Source organism: Oncorhynchus nerka, linkage group LG22, assembly GCF_034236695.1.
Source record: "Oncorhynchus nerka isolate Pitt River linkage group LG22, Oner_Uvic_2.0, whole genome shotgun sequence".
Taxonomy (NCBI): domain Eukaryota; kingdom Metazoa; phylum Chordata; class Actinopteri; order Salmoniformes; family Salmonidae; genus Oncorhynchus; species Oncorhynchus nerka.
Window position 1 is genome coordinate 76444056 of NC_088417.1, and position 27261 is coordinate 76471316.

The 27261-nt window shown below is 42.3% G+C and overlaps 1 protein-coding gene across 16 annotated transcripts in view; it reads right to left on the bottom strand.

The window, feature by feature from the left end:
* LOC115105761 (RNA-binding protein Musashi homolog 2) overlaps positions 1-27261 on the bottom strand; it is a 392467-nt gene that overhangs the window by 63321 nt on the left and 301885 nt on the right. For 11 of the 16 annotated variants that reach the window (XR_003859911.2, XR_003859910.2, XM_029628125.2 and 8 more), the window contains exons 9-10: positions 24470-24641; positions 13752-13826 (exon numbers count right to left, since the gene is read on the bottom strand). Coding sequence is in view for 14 of the 16 variants with exons in the window: in XM_029628125.2 (XP_029483985.1) it covers positions 13752-13826; positions 24470-24641 (247 nt within the window). In the remaining 2 variants the exon portion in view is untranslated. The remainder of the gene's footprint in view (positions 1-13751; positions 13827-24469; positions 24642-27261) is intronic. The other 5 variants (XM_029628126.2, XM_029628121.2, XM_029628122.2 and 2 more) reach the window with 1 other exon arrangement.

Consider the following 27261-nt stretch of genomic DNA (forward strand, 5'->3'; position numbering starts at 1 on the left):
TTTTGTGAAGTGCATCAGTCCCTCCTGCAGCAAAGCACCCTCACAACATGATGCTGCCACCCCTGTGCTTCACGGTTGGGATGGTGTTCTTCGGCTTACAAGCCTCCCCCTTTTACCTCCAAACAGTTCTATTTTTGTTTCATCAGACCAGAGGACATTTCTCCAAAAAGTACTATCTTTGTCCCCATGTGCAGTTGCAAACCGTAGTCTGGCTTTTTTTACGGCGGTTTTGGAGCAGTGGCTTCTTCCTTGCTGAGCGGCCTTTCAGGTTATGTCGATATAGGACTCGTTTTACTGTGGATATAGATACTTTTGTACCTGTTTCCTCCAGCATCTTTACAAGGTCCTTTGCTGTTGTTCAGGAATTGATTTGCACTTTTCGCACCAAAGTACGTTCATCTCTAGGAGACAGAACACGTCTCCTCCCTGAGCGGTATGACGGCTGCGTGGTCCCATGGTGTTTATTTATTTTTTATTTTTTTATTTCACCTTTATTTAACCAGGTAGGCTAGTTGAGAACAAGTTCTCATTTGCAACTGCGACCTGGCCAAGATAAAGCATAGCAGTGGGAACAGACAACAACACAGAGTTACACATGGAATAAACAATAAACAAGTCAATAATATAGTAGAAAGAAATAATCTATTTACATTGTGTGCAAAAGGCATGAGGAGGTAGGCAATAAATAGGCCATAGGAGTGAATAATTACAATTTAGCAGATTAACACTGGAGTGATAAATGATCAGATGAACATGTGCAGGTAGAGATACTGGAGTGCAAAAGAGCAGAAAAGTAAATAAAATAAAAACAGTATGGGATGACGTAGGTAAATTGGGTGGGCTATATACCGATGGACTATGTACAGCTGCAGCGATCGGTTAGCTGCTCAGATAGCAGATGTTTAAAGTTGGTGAGGGAGATAAAAGTCTCCAACTTTTGCAATTCGTTCCAGTCGCAGGCAGCAGAGAACTGAAAGGAAAGGCGGCCAAATGAGGTTTTGGCTTTAGGGATGATCAGTGAGATACATCTGCTGGAGCGCGTGCTACAGGTGGGTGTTGCCATCGTGACCAGTGAACTGAGATAAGGCGGAGCTTTACCTAGCATAGACTTGTAGATGACCTGGAGCCAGTGGGTCTGGCGACAAACATGTAGCGAGGGCCAGCCGACTAGAGCATACAGGTCGCAGTGGTTGGTGGTATAAGGTGCTTTAGTAACAAAACGGATGGCACTGTGATAAACTGCATCCAGTTTGCTGAGTAGAGTATTGGAAGCTATTTTGTAGATGACATCGCCGAAGTCGAGGATCGGTAGGATAGTCAGTTTTACTAGGGTAAGTTTTGCAGCGTGAGTGAAGGAGGCTTTGTTGCGAAATAGAAAGCCGACTCTAGATTTGATTTTGGATTGGAAATGTTTGATATGAGTCTGGAAGGAGAGTTGGCAGTCTAGCCAGACACCTAGGTACTTACAGATGTCCACATTTTCTAGGTCGGAACCATCCAGGGTGGTGATGCTAGTCGGGCGTAGTGAACGGTTGAAAAGCATGCATTTGGTTTTACTAGCGGTTAGGAGCAGTTGGAGGCCACGGAAGGAGTGTTGCGTACTACTTGCGTACTATTGTTTGTACAGATGAAAGTGGTACCTTCAGGCATTTGGAAATTGCTCCCAAGGATGAACCAGACTTGTGGAGGTCTACAATTATTTTTATGGGGTCTTGGCTGATTTCTTTTGATTTTCTCATGATGTCAAGCAAAGAGGCACTGAGTTTGAAGGTAGGCCTTGAAATACATCCACAGGTACACCTTCAATTGACTCAAATGATGTCAGTTAGCCTATTAGAAGCTTCTAAAGCCATTATATAATTTTCTTTTCCAAGCTGTTTAAAGCCACAGTCAACTTAGTGTATGTAAACTTCTGACCCACTAGAATTGCGATACAGTGAATTATGAGTGAAATAATCTGTCTGTAAACAATTGTTGGAAAAATGACTAGTAGATGTCCTAACCGACTTGCCAAAACTATAGTTTAATAAGAAGAGATTTGTGGAGTGGTTGAAAAACGAGTTTTAATGACTCCAACCTAAGTGTATGTAAACTTCCGACTTCAACTGTATATGTAAAAACAAGATTACATCAAGAATAGTCTGATGGGTGACAATGTCAGCCTATCACTTGTGAATGATATATTATCACTTGTGAATGATGCCTGGCATAAGAAACAATGTCTTTTTTTGCGACTTGTTCAAATCATAGTCCTCATGTAGCATAGGCCTATATGTTTTAATAAGGTTTGTATCACAACTAAAGTGGACAAATAACTTCTTAAAATGAAGCACATTAATCTGCTTTACAAGGGGTGTAAGAGCCTAACTGGCACACATAAGCAGCTCTTGAGTTTCAACTTCGGGGAAGATAATATTCTCCATAAAAATGCACTTTTATAATAAAAGCATTACATGGATAATGGCATTTGCGGTCACTTCTGATAATGGTGTTTTCCTGTAATGGAACAGCTTACTAACATGTCTGCACAGCTGCTCTTATAATGTGAAGAAACAGCCTAATAGTACAGCAACATATAAAGTTAAACGTTCTGATCTGCTACGTCTGCTACGTCAGTAGCGTTAGTGGTCGTTTTAATTTGGGATCAATCGTATCCCACAACTGTCCCAGACTATGTTTGAAATATTTATTTCTAGCACAGAATAGAATAGGTAAACTTTTGTACTATGGGTGATAGTAGATTGACATAGGCTAGTGCTTTTGCTGTTTGTTAGACCTACTCATCTTGTTGGCTGATGAAAAGTAAATGTGGACAGTTCTTCCAATATCTTCAATATGCACCTTGGAATTGGATAAGGACACGCGCAGTTGTGTCCCCAATGTGTCTGACTTGTAGCCTGTGAGAAAGACCCAATCACGTGACTGAGAGCCATGTGAGTGAGAGACGCTTCGTATTGCACTGCACACTCAGGGAGAAGGGCACAACAGCCCTACTCCCATCCCACCTACACACTCTGGCTGGAGATTCCTTATCCATTAGATCCTGTGTGGCTCTGTATAGACACACAGCCTGCAGAGCCCTGCTAGGACAGCCAACAGCACACTGTACTGGGGTCTGACATCAGTATGCGCTGACAGAGAGAGGAGAGATACAGGTAAAGCTGTAGAGCTGACCTGGGACCAGCCTGCAAGGCCTGCTCTGGGTCTACATATAATGATAGTGAGCAGTAGAGCTGATCTAGGACCGGCCTGCATGGCTACACAAAGCTACATAGGCTGTGACACAGCGCTGCCGACTGAACGTCAGACCTGCAGAAGTTAGTGATGACAGAGCCATGGGCCAAAGAGAAGTGCTGTGTGAGTGTGCAGATGATCGCCCTCGTCAGGCCCTATTTTAAGACCTGTGACTCGTAGAGAGCCCCTGCTTCCACACACCCATTGGATTAATAAGCAGCCTTTTCAATTAGAGACAATCTGTGAGTCAGTGTGGCGTCAGGCGGCCCATCTGCTTACATACAGACCATCCACTCTCTAGACTCCACTCCCTCCCTCTCGGTGGCCCCTGGGAGCACTCGCCTGGGACAGAGTTCAGTCACTCCATCACTCCTTTCTCCTCCTCTCTATTCCTCTCCACATCTCTTTTCTTTTCTCCTTTCCTTTCCTCCCCTTGTCTCCTTTCACAAGGTATGCACAAACACATTTACTAAGGGATCCAGATGTAGTAAATAGCTGTGTGGAACGGACGGCTGAGTAGGTGGCGATGGTGAGGTGTTTCATCAGTACCATTAGTATGGATCTGCATTTAACACCCTCATCCACCATCTCTATCCACATCACATTTCAGGGTATGAAGTCCTTTTAATGAGAACACTGGCCTGGGGTCATGGTGTGTGGAGGCATTTGTTTGTGAATGTGTGTGTGTGCATTTAATTATACATACATTATGCATGGCTATGTTTGATGTTTGATAGATATCTGATATGACCGTGTGTGTATGTGGCGTGTGACCGAGGTACTCTGTGTGTGTGTGCGTTTCTGTGCATGCGCCTGTATGCATGCCAACGTTTGCCAGAAGAAGGAGTGAAGACCGCAGGTTTATTTCCACAGAATCCCCTACGTCGCTACGACCTTGACATGCTGCATCTTTATGATTGTGTGTGTGTATATGCCTACATCAATACACGCCCAGGGCTTCAAACAACAGCCCTCGCTGAAATGAAAGTCAGAAGAATCTTCATCTTTGAAATGGGAGAGACATCTATGCAGGAGAACACAATAACTTGTGCCACCTTTGCATTCCCAAACACTTCTTCCAGATGGCTTATTTCCATAATGACATCACGATGCTTCGGCGTGCTTGAATAAAACAGAGAAAGAAAGGAGGATGAGGCGGGTGTTATTTCCTCTCTCATCACTTTTGATGATGGGGGATCAGGTTGGAGGAGGTGGTGCCATGGCAACCAGGGTGGGAACAAACTGTCACCCCTGACCCCTGGTCGCGATTGGTCCTCTGTCTCTCCGGTCCAGCCCCTGCCTTTACTGAAGGTTTCATCTACTCCCTACTGGGTTGGAGCAAGTTTATAGTGACACATGCTTCCTCCTGATTTAAGACTTAAAATGTCAGTGCTCTGGGGTTCTGAGTGACAGGCTGTGTGGATGGATGTGGTGGAGGGAAGGAGAGGTGGGACGTGGGGTGGAGATACGGAGGGGGTTGGACGGTCCGGTAGCACATTGCGTCCCCATTCCTCTTATCTACCACCGGACAGAGCTGACACGGCTGACATATATGACAACAGCAGGATGTGGTGACAAGGCCAGGAAATGCACAGCAAAAAAATACCCTCAGCCACAAAACTGCTCCTCACACACCACAGTGAGATTGTAGATGTGTATGAAAGAGCCAGAAAATCTCTGAACCAATACAGTTGATATAGGTGTCAGAGAGCCAAATGTGTGTGTTTGGTTCTACGCGAGCAAGAGAGAGAGGGAGAGTCCACTAGCAGACACATTGTACTGTAACTAAAGCAGTAGCGTGCCTATTCCATCAAACCCTTAATTGCATGTCTGATCCTGCTAAAGCTATCACAGTGGAGGTGAAAAGCCTCACAGTCACAATAGAGGTCAAATACCATCCTGAACCACAAAGCCACCAGCACTAAGCCTGTCCATACATAATCAAATACTGACAACAAAAAAACATATTTCAAAACTAACGACACCATAAAACCACTCATATAGTAGATCCAGAAACAACATAGATATTAATCAAATGAGTGCCAGTGGCCTACATGCAGCCATATGCAACATCCTCTATATCCCCCCTCTTCCCTCTCTGGCTTACAGCGGGCGCTTCAAACAAAATGAGTTCCACTCCATTGACCAAAGTCAATTTTTAACCTCCCAAGCAACCGAGATTACTGCAAATCCCTGAAAGCTACAAGGACCGAGCAAATGTGCTTTCACCTTCCATGTTCTACATCAAGGTCATTGACAATATGAGAGACTGGCGGGCGGCTGGGTGAGGGCTGCCTGGAAGAGGAATACACTGTGTGTGGTGGTGGTAGAGGCAGGAGGAGAGGATCATTTTACAGGGGGGGATTAGCTGGGAGTGAAAAGTTAACTCTCCACCATCGCTCTGTCTGCCTGACGCTTCATCGCTCACGGTCGCAGTGCCCTCCTCTTCCTCCTCTCTCTGATCAGCGGGGGAGGGGAAACACACTGCACCTGCTCTTTTACCAGCCTCCCCATCCCGTCATCTCCCATCTCTCCACTGAGCCAGTCTACTGATCAGAGACCTGCACTGTAACATCAGTGTCATAATATCTCAGGCTGGGTGGGTGCCATGGCTTTCTACCCCAGCCCTACAGATACCAGGAGACAGGTTTCCCATGGGCCTGTGCTTTTATACCTTCTGGTTATATTTACACTTTCAATGGCTAGTCTACCTAGGCCTTTTTAATACAAAACCATTGACTGGAATGAATCGATAAACACAATAGTGATGGCATACTGTATAAGAATCTTTAAATTACAGATGCAAAGGCCTACACCATGCAACCTGCATACAGCCAGCTCAGACCTTTTCATTTTTTTCTTAGTTTTTGTCCAATCGCAGTTGTTGTCTCTGTCTGTGTAGGGTTTTAATGTTTTCTTCCTCCCTAGGGCCAGGAGTTTTTTAAATTTTATATGACGTGATAATTTGATCCCATCATAGGCCACATCATAGGCCACATCCTAGCCCATATTATAGCCCATTTTGTAGCCCATATAAAAACATTTTTTACAGCTGATTTATTACTATATCATACTCTACAGCTAGGGTCCAGAGTTGGTTAGGTTAGCCTACTACCAGATCAGGAAAAACTCTGGGCACCAGAGTGCCACCTTTACAAATGAAAAACATCTATATTTCTATGATCCACATGACATGATGCGGGGGGGATGGGCGTCCATAGTTTTCAGTGCTTCATTACACAGGCTGTTACTGACATTTTAGATGAAAACTTTGTTCTGGAATACCATTTATACTGTAATAGTGTTACACTGCCCTGCTTCAAGGGGGCCACTGTCAGGCAGGGGTCGTGCACTACCTCCTTCAAGGGGGCAACTGTCAAGCAGGGTTCGTGCACTACCTCCTTCAAGGGGGCCACTATCAGGCAGGGGTCATGCACTACCTCCTTCAAGGGGGTCACTGTCAGGCAGGGGTCGTGCTCTACCTCCTTCAAGGGGGCCACTGTCAGGCAGGGGTCGTGCACTACCTCCAGAGGTAACGGTCGAGACGTAGCAAGTAAGTTTACATTTGAGTAATATACAAAAGTAATATATACAAATAATGTAATAATATACAAAAGTAATAATATTGAGTAAAATACAAAACATTAAGGACACCTGCTCTTTACATGACATTGACTGACCAGGTGAATCCAGGGGAAATCTATGATCCCGCCTTGAGACAATTGAGACATGGATTGTGTATGTGTGCTATTCAGAGGGTGAATGGGCAAGACAAAATATTGAAGTGCCTTTGAACAGGGTATGGCAGCACCAATTTGTGTAGAGAACTACAAGGCTGCTGGGTTTTTAACGCTCAACAGTTTCCCGTGTCTATCAAGAATGGTCCACCACCCAAAGGACATCGAGCCAACTTGACACAACTGTGGGAATCATTGGTGTCAACATGGGCCAGCATCCCTGTGGAACACCTTTGATACCTTCTAGAGTCCATGCGCCAACAAACTTAGGCTGTTCTGAGGACAAAAGGGGGTGCAACTCAATATTAGGAAGGTGTTCTTAATTGTTTTGTACACTCAGAATATAAAGCCTACATGTGTTATAAACAACACACAGTGTGCGCTTTATCATGTCAGAATGTACTGTATCATGTCAGAACTTACTGTATTATGTCAGAACGTACTGTATCATGTCAGAATGTACTGTATCATGTCAGAATGTACTGTATCATGTCAGAAGGTACTGTATCATGTCAGAAGGTACTGTATCATGTCGGAAGGTACTGTATCATGTAAGAAGGTACTGTATCATGTCAGAATGTACTGTATCATGTCAGAATGTACTGTATCATGTCAGAATGTACTGTATCATGTCAGAACTTACTGTATCATGTCAGAACTTACTGTATTATGTCAGAACTTACTGTATCATGTCAGAAGGTACTTACATGTCAGAAGGTACTGTATTATGTCGGAAGGTACTGTATCATGTCAGAATGTACTGTATCATGTCAGAATGTACTGTATCATGTCAGAACTTACTGTATTATGTCAGAACTTACTGTATCATGTCAAAATGTACTGTATTATGTCAGAAGGTACTGTATCATGTCAGAATGTACTGTATTATGTCAGAATGTACTGTATCGTGTCAGAAGGTACTGTATCATGTCAGAATGTACTGTATCATGTCAGAAGGTACTGTATCATGTCAGAAGGTACTGTATCATGTCAGAATGTACTGTATCATGTCAGAAGGTACTGTATCATGTCAGAAGGTACTGTATCATGTCAGAATGTACTGTATCATGTCAGAAGGTACTGTATCATGTCAGAAGGTACTGTATCATGTCAGAATGTACAGTATCATGTCAGAAGGTACTGTATCATGTCAGAAGGTACTGTATCATGTCAGAAGGTACTGTATCATGTCAGAAGGTACTGTATCATGTCAGAATGTACTGTATTATGTCAGAACGTACTGTATCATGTCAGAACTTACTGTATTATGTCAGAACTTACTGTATCATGTCAGAAGGTACTGTATCATGTCAGAATGTACTGTATCATGTCAGAAGGTACTGTATCATGTCAGAATGTACTGTATCATGTCAGAAGGTACTGTATCATGTCAGAAGGTACTGTATCATGTCAGAAGGTACTGTATCATGTCAGAATGCACTGTATCATGTCAGAAGGTACTGTATCATGTCAGAATGTACTGTATCATGTCAGAAGGTACTGTATCATGTCAGAAGGTACTGTATCATGTCAGAATGTACTGTATCATGTCAGAATGTACTGTATCATGTCAGAAGGTACTGTATCATGTCAGAAGGTACTGTATCATGTCAGAAGGTACTGTATTATGTCAGAAGGTACTGTATCATGTCAGAACGTACTGTATCATGTCAGAAGGTACTGTATTATGTCTAAATGTACTGTATTATGTCAGAAGGTACTGTATCATGTCAGAATGTACTGTATTATGTCAGAATGTACTGTATCATGTCAGAAGGTACTGTATCATGTCAGAATGTACAGTATCATGTCAGAAGGTACTGTATCATGTCAGAAGGTACTGTATCATGTCAGAAGGTACTGTATCATGTCAGAAGGTACTGTATTATGTCAGAATGTACTGTATCATGTCAGAATGTACTGTATTATGTCAGAAGGTACTGTATCATGTCAGAATGTACTGTATCATGTCAGAATGTACTGTATCATGTCAGAACTTATTGTATTATGTCAGAACTTACTGTATCATGTCAGAAGGTACTGTATTATGTCAAAATGTACTGTATCGTGTCAGAAGGTACTGTATCATGTCAGAATGTACTGTATCATGTCAGAAGGTACTGTATCATGTCAGAAGGTACTGTATCATGTCAGAATGTACTGTATTATGTCAGAATGTACTGTATCATGTCAGAAGGTACTGTATCATGTCAGAATGTACTGTATCATGTCAGAAGGTACTGTATCATGTCAGAAGGTACTGTATCATGTCAGAATGTACTGTATCATGTCAGAATGTACTGTATCATGTCAGAATGTACTGTATCATGTCAGAATGTACTGTATCATGTCAGAAGGTACTGTATCATGTCAGAATGTACTGTATCATGTCAGAAGGTACTGTATCATGTCAGAAACTGTACTGTATCATGTCAGAATGTACTGTATCATGTCAGTAATGTACTGTATCATGTCAGAAGGTACTGTATCATGTCAGAATGTACTGTATCATGTCAGAATGTACTGTATAAGGTACTGTATCATGTCAGAAGGTACTGTATCATGTCAGAAGGTACTGTATCATGTCAGAATGTACTGTATCATGTCAGAATGTACTGTATCATGTCAGAACTTACTGTATTATGTCAGAACTTACTGTATCATGTCAGAAGGTACTGTATTATGTCAAAATGTACTGTATTATGTCAGAAGGTACTGTATCATGTCAGAATGTACTGTATTATGTCAGAAGGTACTGTATCATGTCAGAAGGTACTGTATCATGTCAGAATGTACTGTATTATGTCAGAATGTACTGTATCATGTCAGAAGGTACTGTATCATGTCAGAATATACTGTATCATGTCAGAAGGTACTGTATCATGTCAGAAGGTACTGTATCATGTCAGAAGGTACTGTATTATGTCAGAAGGTACTGTATCATGTCAGAATGTACTGTATCATGTCAGAAACTGTATCGTGTCAGAACTGTATCATGTCAGAAGGTACTGTATCATGTCAGAAGGTACTGTATCATGTCATAATGTACTGTATTATGTCAGAATGTACTGTATCATGTCAGAAGGTACTGTATTATGTCAGAAGGTACTGTATCATGTCAGAATGTACTGTATCATGTCAGAATGTACTGTATCATGTCAGAATGTACTGTATCATGTCAGAAGGTACTGTATCATGTCAGAAGGTACTGTATCATGTCAGAATGTACTGTATCATGTCAGAAGGTACTGTATCATGTCAGAAGGTACTGTATCATGTCAGAAGGTACTGTATCATGTCAGAAGGTACTGTATCATGTCAGAAGGTACTGTATCATGTCAGAATGTACTGTATTATGTCGGAAGGTACTGTATCATGTCAGAATGTACTGTATCATGTCAGAAGGTACTGTATCATGTCAGAATGTACTGTATCATGTCAGAATGTACTGTATCATGTCAGAATGTACTGTATCATGTCAGAACTTACTGTATCATGTCAGAAGGTACTGTATTATGTCAAAATGTACTGTATTATGTCAGAAGGTACTGTATCATGTCAGAATGTACTGTATCGTGTCAGAAGGTACTGTATCATGTCAGAATGTACTGTATCATGTCAGAAGGTACTGTATCATGTCAGAAGGTACTGTATCACGTGATCCTGGACAACACCCTGTCGTTCTCAAATAACATCAAGGCGGTGGCCCGTTCCTGTAGGTTCATGCTCTACAACATCCGCAGAGTATGACCCTGCCTCACATAGGAAGCGGCGCAGGTCCTAATCCAGGCACTTGTCATCTCACGTCTGGATTACTGCAACTCGCTGTTGGCTGGGCTCCCTGCCTGTGCCATTAAACCCCTACAGCTCATCCAGAACGCCGCAGCCCGTCTGGTGTTCAACCTTCCCAAGTTCTCTCACGTCACCCCGCTCCTCCGCTCTCTCCACTGGCTTCCAGTTGAAGCTCGCATCCGCTACAAGACCATGGTGCTTGCCTACGGAGCTGTGAGGGGAACGGCACCTCAGTACCTCCAGGCTCTGATCAGGCCCTACACCCAAACAAGGCCACTGCGTTCATCCACCTCTGGCCTGCTCGCCTCCCTACCACTGAGGAAGTACAGTTCCCGCTCAGCCCAGTCAAAACTGTTCGCTGCTCTGGCCCCCCAATGGTGGAACAAACTCCCTCACGACGCCAGGACAGCGGAGTCAATCACCACCTTCCGGAGACACCTGAAACCCCACCTCTTTAAGGAATACCTAGGCTAGGATAAAGTAATCCTTCCCCCCCCTTAAAAGATTTAGATGCACTATTGTAAAGTGGCAGTTCCACTGGATGTCATAAGGTGAACGCACCAATTTGTAAGTCGCTCTGGATAAGAGCGTCTGCTAAATGACTTAAATGTAAATGTAATCATGTCAGAATGTACTGTATTATGTCAGAATGTACTGTATCATGTCAGAATGTACTGTATCATGTCAGAATGTACTGTATCATGTCAGAAGGTACTGTATCATGTCAGAAGGTACTGTATCATGTCAGAATGTACTGTATCATGTCAGAAGGTACTGTATCATGTCAGAAGGTACTGTATCATGTCAGAATGTACTGTATCATGTCAGAAGGTACTGTATTATGTCAGAAGGTACTGTATCATGTCAGAATGTACTGTATCATGTCAGAAGGTACTGTATCATGTCAGAAGGTACTGTATCATGTCAGAAGGTACTGTATCATGTCGGAAGGTACTGTATTATGTCGGAAGGTACTGTATCATGTCAGAATGTACTGTATCATGTCAGAAGGTACTGTATCATGTCAGAAGGTACTGTATCATGTCAGAATGTACTGTATCATGTCAGAACTTATCTCAGAAGGTATTATGTCAGGTAATCATGTCAGAAGGTACTGTATTATGTCAGAACTTACTGTATCATGTCAGAAGGTACTGTATTATGTCAGAATGTACTGTATTATGTCAGAATGTACTGTATCATGTCAGAATGTACTGTATCATGTCAGAATGTACTGTATCATGTCAGAAGGTACTGTATCATGTCAGAATGTACTGTATCATGTCAGAAGGTACATGTCAGAAGGTACTGTATCATGTCAGAATGTACTGTATCATGTCAGAATGTACTGTATCATGTCAGAACTTACTGTATTATGTCAGAACTTACTGTATCATGTCAGAAGGTACTGTATTATGTCAAAATGTACTGTATTATGTCAGAAGGTACTGTATCATGTCAGAATGTACTGTATTATGTCAGAATGTACTGTATCATGTCAGAAGGTACTGTATCATGTCAGAATGTACTGTATTATGTCAGAAGGTACTGTATCATGTCAGAAGGTACTGTATCATGTCAGAATGTACTGTCATCAGAAGGTACTGTCAGAATGTACTGTATCATGTCAGAAGGTACTGTATCATGTCAGAAGGTACTGTATCATGTCAGAAGGTACTGTATCATGTCAGAAGGTACTGTATCATGTCAGAAGGTACTGTATCATGTCAGAAGGTAAAATGTTCCAATTCTTTTCCCTAGAAAGTATTTGGACTATTAAAGCTTATGAAACAAATGCAAATAAAGCCAAACACTACTGCTAACCATAGATGAATAGCTTATGAAACAAATGCAAATAAAGCCAAACACTACTGCTAACCATAGATGAATAGAGCTGTATTGACTCTATGCAGACAGAGATGTAAAGGTAAAGGTATCGTAGGTAACCTTCCCTGCAGACTTCCATGTCTGAACATCTTTCATGTTGGTAGGATCCTTCTACAAAGAAGAGATGAATAATTTATTGTTCCCTGGCCTCCCTCCCTCCATCCTTCCTCTCTTCCTCCACCCCAGTCCTCCTGTGCTCCTCCAGCTCACAGCCCAGGCACCTCCGACAAATGATTACGTCTGACCCCAGGGTGGAACACCTGTATCTCCCCCCTAAACCTATTACAAAGATCTGAGTCGCTGTCAGACATTTCCCATTCTGCCTTATCAGTGGCGGGACTGATGTCTGGCGCGGCAAACATACTCTGTGTAAAGTACTTAAATAAAGCATGAAATCAACAGGATGCCTGCCTAAGGCGTGCTATATAACAGTGCCACATCTACCTGGCCAGAGGCCCCCACCCGCCGCCCACTGCAGCTGCTCACCTTCACACCACATGGGCTCAATTTGGACTCATCCACTGGGACCCACCCGGCTCCAAGTCAACGCTTTTAGCTCATTTAAGACAATAAGTCTGTTCATTTTTGACGCACATAGGGCTTGATATAAAAATTCATTCAAATCTGACTGTGTGACTGTGTGTACAATTTTGGCCATTTTCCTGCCTCCCGAGAGAAGGATTTGCATACATTGAGAGAAAGGCTGAGGGCTTGAACATCCCTCCTCCATTTTAGCTGTTTGGTCATGGTGGCGTTCATACGCGGGCTAAAAAGAGTAAGCTATTTACACCACGTATTGCAGCTTTCAACAGGCTGGTTCAGAAATCCAGACACGTAACACACTTATCACTCACTCCACAGCTTATCTGGTGAGCGTTTGTTTGTGTATTCATGTGTGTGTGTGTGTGTGTGTGTGTGTGTGTGTGTGTGTGTGTGTGTGTGTGTATGTGTGTATGTGTGTATGTGTGTGTGTGTGTGTGTGTATGTGTGTGTGTGTGTGTGTGTGTGTGTGTATGTGTGTGTGTATGTGTGTGTGTGTGTGTGGGGGAGGAGGGTGAGCTAAACAGGGTTCTAAGAGAGACATGTGAAAAGCAGACTTACCAGGGAACTGATAGCTGTAACTGGGGGTGAATCCAGTGTATCCACGACCGTATGTTGCCACAATGTTCGGGTAACCTTGAGAAATAAAAGGTGAAAAACACGTTAGGACTTCATTCAGCACAAAGGCACTGTCAAAACGACCATACTTTCTGCCTCTGCAAGAGGGAGATAGACATGGAAATGTCTGGCCCACACTGGGAATACTTTTGTATAAAACTTTGCATAATGCTTTCATGAGTTATCCTCTGGGTCCGAATGTTTGTATTTTTTTCTACAAATAAAGTCAATCAAATGAACCAATCAACTGAGGAAGGCCACACATCAAGAGCTGTCAAGATGGCTTAGCATGAATAAATAGCCTGTACCTTTCCTGTTCCACCAGCCTGATGATGACTGATGAGCTGATGAGGCTCTATGAGAAAATAACGGTGAACCATATCAATATCCAAATTGGCTTGGATGATAAACTGTAAGTATATCTATCATGTGCTGCAGCGTAATGTGATGTGCAAACTAAAATCAAAATAACATTTGTAAGTAAATGCACAGTTTTAAAATGAGTGTGTGTATCATGTGACAATTCATTTGCCATCTATTGTGGTCTTCGCTAGCTACCACTGCTGACGATGAATGGTTTTTATGACAGGGCTCACAAGTTATTTTGGGCCTGTTTACTCCCTTGCATTTCTCATTGTTGATACATTTCTTAAAATGGGAAAATTAGCAATATGTCAGCTGAACAGTTACTAGTTGAAACACACCAGGAAACACTGGGGAAATTAGGCCAGTTCTCAGTGTATAGAGACACACACACACTGCTGTATCAGTGCCAGCCGGATGGAGGATGGAGAGCTGTGTATGTGTGATATGAGTGTGTGTGTGTGTATGTGTGATATGAGAGTGTGTGTGTATGTATGTATGTATGTATGTATGTATGTATGTACAGTGCCTTGCGAAAGTATTCGGCCCCCTTGAACTTTGCGACCTTTTGCCACATTTCAGGTTTCAAACATAAAGATATAAAACTGTATTTTTTTGTGAAGAATCAACAACAAGTGGGACACAATCATGAAGTGGAACGACATTTATTGGATATTTTTTAACAAATCAAAAACTGAAAAATTGGGCGTGCAAAATTATTCAGCCCCCTTAAGTTAATACTTTGTAGCGCCACCTTTTGCTGCGATTACAGCTGTAAGTCGCTTGGGGTATGTCTCTATCAGTTTTGCACATCGAGAGACTGACATTTTTTCCCATTCCTCCTTGCAAAACAGCTCGAGCTCAGTGAGGTTGGATGGAGAGCATTTTTGAACAGCAGTTTTCAGTTCTTTCCACAGATTCTCGATTGGATTCAGGTCTGGACTTTGACTTGGCCATTCTAACACCTGGATATGTTTATTTTTGAACCATTCCATTGTAGATTTTGCTTTATGTTTTGGATCATTGTCTTGTTGGAAGACAAATCTCCGTCCCAGTCTCAGGTCTTTTGCAGACTCCATCAGGTTTTCTTCCAGAATGGTCCTGTATTTGGCTCCATCCATCTTCCCATAAATTTTAACCATCTTCCCTGTCCCTGCTGAAGAAAAGCAGGCCCAAACCATGATGCTGCCACCACCATGTTTGACAGTGGGGATGGTGTGTTCAAAACATAACGTTTTGTATTGTTGCCAAAAAGTTCAATTTTGGTTTCATCTGACCAGAGCACCTTCTTCCACATGTTTGGTGTGTCTCCCAGGTGGCTTGTGGCAAACTTTAAACAACACTTTTTATGTATATCTTGCCACTCTTCCATAAAGGCCAGATTTGTGCAATATACGACTGATTGTTGTCCTATGGACAGAGTCTCCCACCTCAGCTGTAGATCTCTGCAGTTCATCCAGAGTGATCATGGGCCTCTTGGCTGCATCTCTGATCAGTCTTCTCCTTGTATGAGCTGAAAGTTTAGAGGGACGGCCAGGTCTTGGTAGATTTGCAGTGGTCTGATACTCCTTCCATTTCAATATTATCGCTTGCACAGTGCTCCTTGGGATGTTTAAAGCTTGGGAAATCTTTTTGTATCCAAATCCGTCTTTAAACTTCTTCACAACAGTATCTCGGACCTGCCTGGTGTGTTCCTTGTTCTTCATGATGCTCTCTGCGCTTTTTCTGAGACTATCACAGTGCAGGTGCATTTATACGGAGACTTGATTACACACAGGTGGATTGTATTTATCATCATTAGTCATTTAGGTCAACATTGGATCATTCAGAGATCCTCACTGAACTTCTGGAGAGAGTTTGCTGCACTGAAAGTAAAGGGGCTGAATAATTTTGCACGCCCAATTTTTAAGTTTTTGATTTGTTAAAAAAGTTTGAAATATCCAATAAATGTCGTTCCACTTCATGATTGTGTCCCACTTGTTGTTGATTCTTCACAAAAAAATACAGTTTTATATCTTTATGTTTGAAGCCTGAAATGTGGCAAAAGGTCGCAAAGTTCAAGGGGGCCGAATACTTTCGCAAGGCACTGTATGTATGTATGTATGTATGTATGTATGTATGTATGTATGTATGTATGTATGTATGTATGTATGTGTGTGTGAGGGGGCTGAGCGAAGCTGAAGCAGACCCAGCGGGCCAACAAGACAAAGTTAAAAGCAACTGATTTATTGTTCCTCTGCTGTCAAGACGCTCATTACAACCACCAGCCCACAAGTTAATTATCTGGACAGGTTTCAAACAGCAGCAGCTGGGGGAACATATTGAGAAACAGAGTGTGTGTTTGGGCAGAGAGAGAGAGTGTGTGTGTGTGTGTGTGTGTGTGTGTGTGTGTGTGTGTGTGTGTGTGTATTCCTCTGTATACTGAGACATTTGAGAGTGTGAACAGGTGAGTAAGTGAGTGAGTGAGTTTGACTGATCATCATCCACACTAAGGTATGATCGAATCACAGATCAAGAAAAATCTGTTTGATCATCACACAAACACACTGTTTGTGAGAATATTTCAAAGCCTTTATCTGTCATAAAAAGCTGTTATCATCTCCGGCCAAAACTTTGACTGAATTAGCCAGTAAAAAGGGATTCCCTCAGGCCAGGAGCAAATTACCAGAGTCCACTGGTAAATGTACAGAGAACACACACATGATAGCATTAAACAGAAAATACCAGGAAAAGCCTGTTTCACTGCAGATATTCTTCTACTTTAATAAGGTTATCAGAGAGTAATAACTTGATAAACTAGTCTGCTGTTCCCTGTGAAAGTGTCCATTATTTCAAACAGATTTGCTCTCTCTAGTGAGCATACACTGCAACTAACCTTCTGCAGTCACCGGACACTTTCTGTTTGCTTTCCCTAAACATTACCAATACATATAGTTGTTGGCAATGATCTCTTCTGGAGTTACAAAAAGAAAAGGTGCACAAATACTAAGAGGGATGTATTAGCATCGTTTCTCTGGAGGTACATTAATACTGTATGATTGTGATGATTGCTGTTATCTCAGCGTCACCCTAGACCAGACCAGGGCTGTTGGTACAGAGACAGAGGACAGCTCAGAGGCCAGCTCTTCCACTTCCAGGGGAAAGATACATGTCTGTCTGGGTAATAAATATCCAATCAGCCTTTTGCTGCCCATGACAAAGTTCAATATAATCCTGACCAAGTGAGAAGCTGCTTCTGGCTGAAGGGCGATGAGGGGAGACTTGACCTGCAGGAATGAAATAGGAGAGGCTAGACGAGCTCCAAGCCTTCCTCTTGGGGACTGATGAGAAAACACATCACTGGATCACTGGGAATTTGGCAATGATGTGATCATTGGAAGAGACGGCATCATTACCACCATGACCACAACGATAAACCACACATTGCTGTTTGACTGTCAACTTTAGCATTTAGACCAGGGGTCTCCAACAGGTTAGTAGCTCGCCAAACAATTCTGAAAGTACATGCATTTTTCACAAGTTCCATCGCAAACTGTCATAAACAAATCTCACAAGTATCAGACACTGCAAGCTCCCAGCTATTACCTAATCAACGCAACATTGACATTATCCCACCCCTGAATAGCCACTATTGGCTTAAAAAGACAAACCTAACACAATATCTGTCAATTAATTTCCAGTAATATTGCCCCTGTCTGTGTGGTGCGCGAGCTTGTCTATCACTCTGTGTGTAGCCAGTTGGTGTGATACCATCTTCTGGGTTGACAGAAATACACTATGCACAGTTGAAGTCGGAAATTTACATACACTTGGGTTGGAGTCATTAACACTTGTTTTTCATCCACTCCACAAATTTATTTTTAAACAAACAAACTATAGTTTTGGCAAGTCGGTTAGGACATCTACTTTGTGCATGACACAAGCAATGTTCCCAGCAATTGTTTACAGACAGATTATTTCACTTATAATGTAATGTTAGGCTAATTGACATTATTTGAGTCCATTCGAGATGTAAATGTGGATGTATTTCAAGGCCTACCTTCAAACTCAGTGCCTTTTCGCTTGACATAATGGGAAAATCAAAATAAATCAGCCAAGACCTCAGAAAAAAAGTTGTAGACCTCCACAAGTCTGGTTCATCCTTGGGAGCAAATTTCCAAACACCTTAAGGTACCACGTTCATCTGTACAAACAATAGTATGCAAGTATAAACACCATGAGACCACGCAGCCGGTACAAAAGTATCTACAGTAAAACGAGTCCTATATCGACATAAACAGTAAGGCCGCTCAGCAAGGAAGAAGCCACTGCTCTAAAACCGCCATAAAAAAGCCAGACTACAGTTTGCAACTGCACACGGGGACAAAGATCGTACTTTTTGGAGAAACGTCCTCCGGTCTGATGAAACAAAAATAAAACTGTTTGGCCATAATGACCATCGTTATGTTTGGAGGGAAAAGGGGGAGGCTCGCAAGCCAAAGAACACCATCCCAACTGTGAAGCACGGGGCTTTCAGCATCATGTTGTGGGGGTGCTTTGCTGCAGGAGGGACTGGTGCACTTCACAAAATAGATGGCATCATGAGGTAGGGAAAATTCTATGGATATATTGAAGCATCTCAAGACATCAGTCAGGAAGTTAAAGCTTGGTCGCAAATGGGTCTTCCAAATGGACAATTAACCCAGGCATACTTCCAAAGCACAATAACTGTTTGTCAGGACCTTCATGAAATGGGTTTCCATGCCGGAGCAGCACACACAAGCCTAAAATCACCATGCCCAATGCCAAGCATCGACTGGAGTGGTGCATAGCTCGCCGCCATTAAACTCTGGAGCAATGGAAACGCGTTCTCTGGAATGCTGAATCACGCTTCACCATCTGGCAGTCCAAATGCCAGGAGAATGCTACCTGACCCAATGCATAGTGCCAACTGTAAAGTTTGGTGGAGGAGGAACAATGGTCCGAGGCTGTTTTTATTGAGTTCCAGTGAAGGGAAGTCTTAACGCTACAGCATACAATGACATTGTAGACGATTCTGTACTTCCAACTTCAAGGCAACAGTTTGGTGAAGGCCCTTTCCTGTTTCAGCATGACAATGCCCCTGTGCACAAAGGGAAGTCCTTACAGAAATGGTTTGTCGAGATCGGCGTGGAAGAACTTGACTGGCCTGAACAGAGCCCTGACCTCAACCCCACCGAACACCTTTGGGGTGAATTGAAACGCCAACTGCGAGCCAGGTCTAATTGCCCAACATCAGTTCCCGACCTCGCTAATGCTCTTGTGGCTGAATGGAATTAAATCTCCGCAGCAATGGTCCAACATCAAGTGAAACGCCTTCTCAGAAGAGTGGAGAATGTTGTAGCAGCAAAGAGGGACAAACTCCATATTAATGTCCCCAATTTTGGAATGATATGTTCAATGAGCAGGTATCCACAAACTTTTGGTAATTTAGTGTACTTTCCCCAAAACCTTCTCAATATATATATATATATTTAAGCATTGAAATGGACTCAGAACATCACATTTCATTATCTATGAACAATTAACATTTTAAGACTGAAAAACAAAACTAAATCTAAACCCAGGAAAATGTAATTGAGAACATAATTTGGCAAAATATAAAACAGGGCAAAAATGTATATTTTTATAGGGGCCCCCTTAGAGTTGTTTATGAACCATTATTTTAACATGTATATTGATAGAAAACAGTGCACTACTTTCTCTTGTACACTAAGAACCTGGGGAAGAGTTGCAGGGGAGAGGAGAAGAATGTTCCTATTTGAAAGGTAGAAAGAAAATTAGTAGCTCGCAACGTAAAATATTTGTTGAAGTAGCTCTTATGCTAGAAAAGGTTGGAGACCCCTGATTTAGACTGTGCATGTAGAAAACACCATCACCAAAAAATTGTGATTGAACCAACCACATGGAGTTCGGTAAAAGCCCTAAAAGGGAATAGCTAAGATATTTTAGCCAGTGTGTGTGTCTGTGTTTGACCTGGGCCTCCTGCTGCAGTGCGGTAGGTAGGTAACTGTGTGCTGACTATCCCAGCAGAGAGTTAAATAAGGCACATCTACATGCCGGGAGTGGGGGGGTCAGGAGCTGGTATTTAAAGGGCATGGCGTGAATACTGTTCTGTGGCGTTCTGTTGACACTGGGGCCGCTGGCGCAGGACATGGGGGAGGGCTACAGCACATCAGGAGCATACAGAGCAGCCACAGCCATGTGCCCATAGACAGAAAGAAAGAAAACCTTACTCACACACTCTCATACACACACTCCAGCGTTCATACAGTTGAAGTCGAAAGTTGACATACACCTTAACCAAATACATTTAAACTAATCCTAGTAAAAATTCCCTGTTTTAGGTCAGTTAGCATCACCACTTCATTTTAAGAATGTGAAATGTCAGAATAATATTAGAGAGAATGATTTATTTCAGCTTTTGTTTCTTTCATCACATTCCCAGTGGGTCAGAAGTTTACCTACACTATATTAGTATTTGGTAGCATTGCCTTTAAATTGGTTAAATTGGGTCAAACGTTTCGGGTTTCCCACAATAAATTGGGTGAATTTTGGCCCATTCCTCCTGACAGAGCTGGTGTAACGGAGTCAGGTTTGTAGGCCTCCTTGCTTGCACATGCTTTTTCAGTTCTGCCCACAGATTTTCTATGGGATTGAGGTCAGGGATTTGTGATGGCCACTCCAATACCTTGACTTTGTTGTCCTTTAGCCATTTTGCCACAACTTTGGAAGTATGCTTGGGGTCATTGTCCATTTGGAAGACCCATTTGCGACCAAGCTTTAACTTCCTGACTGATGTCTTGAGATGTTGCTTCAGTATATCCACATGATTTTCCTACCTCATGATGCCATCTATTTTGTGAAGTGCACCAGTCCCTCCTGCAGCAAAGCACCCCCACAACATGATGCTGCCACCCCCGTGCTTCACGGTTGGGATTGTGTTCTTTGGCTTGCAAGCCTCCCCCTTTTACCTCCAAACATAACGATGGTCATTATGGCCAAAGAGCTCTATTTTTGTTTCATCAGATCAGAGGGTATTTCTCCAAAAAGTACGATCTTTGTCCCTATGTACAGTTGCAAACCGTAGTCTGGCTTTTTTATGGCGGTTTTAGAGCAGTGGCTTCTTCCTTGCTGAGCGGCCAACCATTTGTGGAGGGGTTGAAAAACGAGTTTTAATGACTCCAACCTAAGTGTATGTCAACTTCCGACTTCAACTGTATTCAGTCACCCCAATCAGCAGCCTACATGTGTGTATGTGCAATGTGTCATTGTTAAGAAGTGCGGGGGCAAGCATTGACGCATGTATCTTAATTTGATCATCCTGTTGTTGCAGTAATTTAACTGCACAGCAGGAAATGGAAACGTGTAGTATATCCGATATTGTCCTTGCCCAAAAAAATGATACCGATAACTGATATTAAAAATGTTTGCTGCCTTTCAAGCATTCTAGTACAGTTAAATAGTTAACACACACACATGGACACAGTGGTCTAAGGCACTGCATCTCAGTGCAGGAGGCTTCACTACAGTCCCTGATTTGAATCCAGGCTGTATCACATCCGGCCGTGATTGGGAATCCCATAGGGCGGCGCACAATTGGCCCAGCGTCGTCCGGGTTTGGTTGGCGTAGGCCGTCATTGTAAATAATAATTTGTTCTTAACTGACTTGCCTAGTTAAATAAAGGTTACACACACACACCACACTGACCAAAAAGTTATTTTGTCGACAGTTACATATTTCCCCATTACCAGTAAAACATAAACAAAACCTATTTCTTTCACTTACTTGCTGTGCTGTTTCATTGTTCATTTGTTCAGTCGTTTCATTCTCAACCAGGATTTCATCATACATGTAAAGCAGTGAAGTTTCAGCTCTGTCTGTCCGTGGCCTCTCTTCCTGTCTGCATCGATGTAATGGTCCTGCATCGAGCATGATGGCGACACAGTAAAGAGAGAGTGCCACCGAATCGCTTGTTCACAGCCTGTGTCGGCAGTTTTGTTGAGCAGGCGTTTCAATGCCATGATAGAGGGTATCACGTCTGCTGCAGGCGCAGTTGATGAGTTTATTTCTCGAGTCAGTTGTTTGAATGGAGCTAGCTAGTGTGTTCATGTTTCCAAGTTTCAAACATGTTCTCATGTTCTTGAAATGGCATCAGTGGTATGACAACCAGCACATTCATGAGCATGCAATACGACTTCCCTCAGTACGAAATCCTCAATGACCCACTGTGCTGTCAGACTCAGCATGCTCATGGGGCTGATATCGCTGGCCCAAATGTCAGTTGTGAAGCTAATAGCTGTGACGCTATTACTGTGTAACTCCGGTAGGGCAACATCTAAAAAATAGTGCCCTTGGTAGTCTGTACCAGTGCTCGACCAGTCGGTCGAAAGCCAACATAACCCACGACAGAGAACAGTTGATTGTCAAGGGCAATGAATTATCTTGGCGTTAATAGATTTCACCTTTGAAACTCTTTCAAATAACTGCTCGACTTGTTGACTGCTTGATCCACACAGCAGACATTGTGGGCTAGGTTAGGAATGCTGTGCTGCACGTGTAGCGCTAAATTATATGTGGTGTCGTTATGTCATTATATCATGCACCCCTAATATTTATGGTTTAAAAATGCTTCTAAAGTGTGTAATTTCCACTTTAAAATTTCAGACTTGATTTGCCCTAACAAAAAAACGTAGCTACCACTAAGAAAAATGTCCATTAATTCTAATCCACATAACAATTCACATTTCCTGTTGCTACAGTATTATTTTCCTGCTGTGTGAAACTAGGTCTAATTAAGATATGGCATCTGTACATAAACACACAAAGGGGTTTTTAACTAGGGGGATCTGAGTCTGAGAAGACAGAAGACAAGAAGAGGGAGGAGAAGAGAAGGAGTAGAGGAGAAGAAGGGGGAGAACTCATTACTCTGGCGTGTTGAACCTAGCGTCTCCGCCGCCCGCCATCTCAGTAAATAAAGGCTGTAAATAAAGTCTGTCAGTGGATCTGGCCCCGGGGCTGCTTCCAGGCCCTCTTATTTGCGTTATTAATATGCATGCTAATGTACCTATTTTATGGTTCAACAGTTCTGATTCACTTTAAAATCAATTATCCATCTGGTACACCCATACTTCGCCCAGGTTCAAATGTGTATTAATTTCAGCAAACATACATCGGGCACAACACAATAAAGATAAATAGCTAGATTAGGTGCAGTAAACAAAGGAACTAGGGACCGGATTTAATGAGATTTGGCGTATAAGAACCTTACAGTTAAATAATGAGGCCGGCTCTGGGGTTTTTCCAAATGCAAATTATACAAAGGAATGTTTCGCTGTCCTGCTTTTTCCAATTTCATTTAGATAAGAGTGTCTCCAAATAAGTTGGCAGTTAATATTCTCACATGAGCACTCCCCGCCTCCTCAGCCTCACTTCTCCCTCCAGAGCACACTGTTTTCCCCGCCTCCTCAGCCTCACTTCTCCCTCCGGAGCACACTGTTTTCCCCCTCCTCCACAGTGACGCATTGATCCGTAATAAGTTCTGAAAAGTTCACTGCGCTTGTTTAATAGTTCAAACTGAAGAAATCTGGATGGGGAACTACGGTGCTGACAGAACCACTTACGGGGTGTTACCTTCACTTTTACCATCAGTAAAATCAGTCTGATATCAGTGTCATGCCCTCAGCAACCCCGCTGAGAGGTGAGGTGTGTATATATATATATATATATATATATATAGAGAGACAGAGAGAGAGGGAGGGAGGGATGGGGAGCTGAATGGTGATGAGGGAGAGGAGGAGAACTGAAGAGAAAGAGCTACAGTTGGCTCCCTACAGATGATGCCCCCCCCCCCCCCCCCATGACACCCCTCCGTGTCCCCGTCATTACCCACTGCAGGGGTTACACAGACGGAATGATGAATCCATAATTTTACATTACCCCAATTTTCCTCTTAAATTATCCTGGTAATGTGGTGCCCTGCTCCCTACGCCCAGGGCCACCTGGGACTCACCAGAGCCAGAAAAATAGACCACTTGTGGCCACAGGCACGGCACATCTTGGAATAGCTCAATGAGGAGCATCACCTGGTTAATCTGAGTACCCTTTCCTCTATCTCACCAAGACATTAGTTAGACTCCATTTATATCACCACCACATTGGTTTCCATCTAAATACCATAAGGTCTAGCAATCCAAAAACCAATGGTTTGGCCAATTCATCTATGGAGACCTTTACCATAGCACAGCTGTTGGAGAGTGAGTGTTAGGGAGTGCGTTACCATGTGGGACGGAGTAATGTGCTGGACTGTGCTGGAGTAGTGTTGGTCCATACTCACTCAGCATGCCCATCCCCAGCATGAAGGCGTCCATGGTGTAGGGCAGGCCCCTGGCCCTCCCTCGCGTGCCTGGTGGGAACATCACCTCCTTGGGCTGGGCCTTCTTACATTCTACCTGTGGACACAGTGGAAAAGGGGAAACATCAGTCCTACTGGCCCCATGGAGGAAGAAGGATGGGACTAGACAGGACGTAACCAGATTCCAGTAGCTCACAGAAAAACAATGTTGCTTTTCTCTAAACAGCTCAAGTTTGTGTGTGTGAGGAACAATCATGTTTGTACTGCACTGAGACAAAGGTCAATTCTCCAGAGTATTCCACTGCCTTGTGAAACTACTGGTGCATCAAAACAGTTACAGAAGAGCCTCCCAAAACAATTAAGTCTCAATTAAAGGCTGACTGCACTTCCTGATTTGGCCTCATGTTAGATTTGGTTCATTAAGAAATGCTAGCGGCCATGACTGAATTCAAACTTGAGTTGGTTTTGGGGTGTGGTCTGATGTCGGTGTCTCTTTTGTGTGTTCGCAGGTGGGAAGATTTCGCCAAATTATTCTGCCAATTAGCTTCAGCCTGCTGGTGTGCGACCGTGGTAAAGTTGACTTTGGCGCTGGACAACGTGACCGGCAACATGTTTAATTACCAGACATCCATATGCATTGGGGTGTCCACCCACGGTGCTCAAAATACAATTTAGATTATTGTCATTCATTTGAACAGAATAGAAATGAGAAATTAGCCTGTAAAATTGTAATAATATAAAGTAGAACAATGTTCTTATACCAACATGCCAGGTTTTATTGAAAAGCAAAACATTGCTTCATTCCTGCTATAAATCATGAATATGAATATCATGAATATCATAAAAAAAATAAAAAAACATTAAACCTAGAAGAGTAAGTCGCCTACATGGTAATAAAACACAACTTCAAAATATAATATTAGTATACCATCATTTGCAAATGACCTGTCCTTTAGGCTACTTGTATGAACATTTAAATTAATAAATAACAAGACACAGCTGTTTTCAAATACAATCTAGGCCTCTGTAATTTAATTTAGTTTAGGCATAAACATTTGAATTGGGCCCAATAAATAACAAAACATGGCCGTCTACGAAGACCAGGGCCGGACGGTCATGGCTAGAAAGGATCCAGCTTTGGTCAAATTAACGTCAGATTTGACTTTTCCTAGCAGGTTAGAACTTACACAGCAGGTTATGGTAATTAACATAGCAGGTTAGAACTTACACAGCAGGTTATGGTAATTAACATAGCAGGTTAGAACTTACACAGCAGGTTATGGTAATTAACATAGCAGGTTAGAACTCACACAGCAGGTTATGGTAATTAACATAGCAGGTTAGAACTTACACAGCAGGTTATGGTAATTAACATAGCAGGTTAGAACTTACACAGCAGGTTATGGTAATTAACATAGCAGGTTAGAACTTACACAGCAGGTTATGGTAATTAACATAGCAGGTTAGAACTTACACAGCAGGTTATGGTAATTAACATAGCAGGTTAGAACTTACACAGCAGGTTATGGTAATTAACATAGCAGGTTAGTACTTACACAGCAGGTTATGGTAATTAACATAGCAGGTTAGAACTTACACAGCAGGTTATGGTAATTAACATAGCAGGTTAGAACTTACACAGCAGGTTATGGTAATTAACATAGCAGGTTAGAACTTACACAGCAGGTTATGGTAATTAACATAGCAGGTATGGTAATTAACATAGCAGGTTATGGTAATTAACATAGCAGGTTAGAACTTACACAGCAGGTTATGGTAATTAACATAGCAGGTTAGAACTTACACAGCAGGGTATGGTAATTAACATAGCAGGTTAGTACTTACACAGCAGGTTATGGTAATTAACATAGCAGGTTAGAACTTACACAGCAGGTTATGGTAATTAACATAGCAGGTTAGAACTTACACAGCAGGTTATGGTAATTAACATAGCAGGTTATGGTAATTAACATAGCAGGTTATGGTAATTAACATAGCAGGTTAGAACTTACACAGCAGGTTATGGTAATTAACATAGCAGGTTAGAACTTACACAGCAGGGTATGGTAATTAACATAGCAGGTTAGTACTTACACAGCAGGTTATGGTAATTAACATAGCAGGTTAGTAGAATTAGGTTAAGGTTAGGAAAAGGGTTACAGTTAGCTAAAATGCAAAAAAGATATTGAGTTAATTTGACAAAATCTGGAACCCTTCTAGCCATGACTGGACTGGCCCGCCCCACTCCCCATTCCCACTGCGATTCAGCACCATAGGACTGGAAAGAGGACACTAGGCAGCCACAAAATGAAGAAATTATCAAACTGATGTTTGACAATCAAATTCGATATTTAAATAAACAAAATCGTTTAAGGCTGGTTCATTGAGAGAAAGATGATTTTACACTGATCCAGCGCAATGCATTTATGAAAGCACAAATTATATCTCACTATTTTTACAGTTCTACTGGTTGATAATACATGTTTATTGTAATTTGAACTATTGTGGGGTCGTGACTAGTGTCATGTGTGATATATGTGGCTTATTGATAACAACTCTGTGTCCTACTATAGGCAGTTGATTGCCTAGTGATTGCAACATTGTAACGATCCGATATGAATAGCTGGCAACAATGTTTCGTCTCCAAGAGCTACTGAATAAGCTCAACTAAAATGCATCAATTGTGGATGATACATTTCATTACTCTACTCTATCAA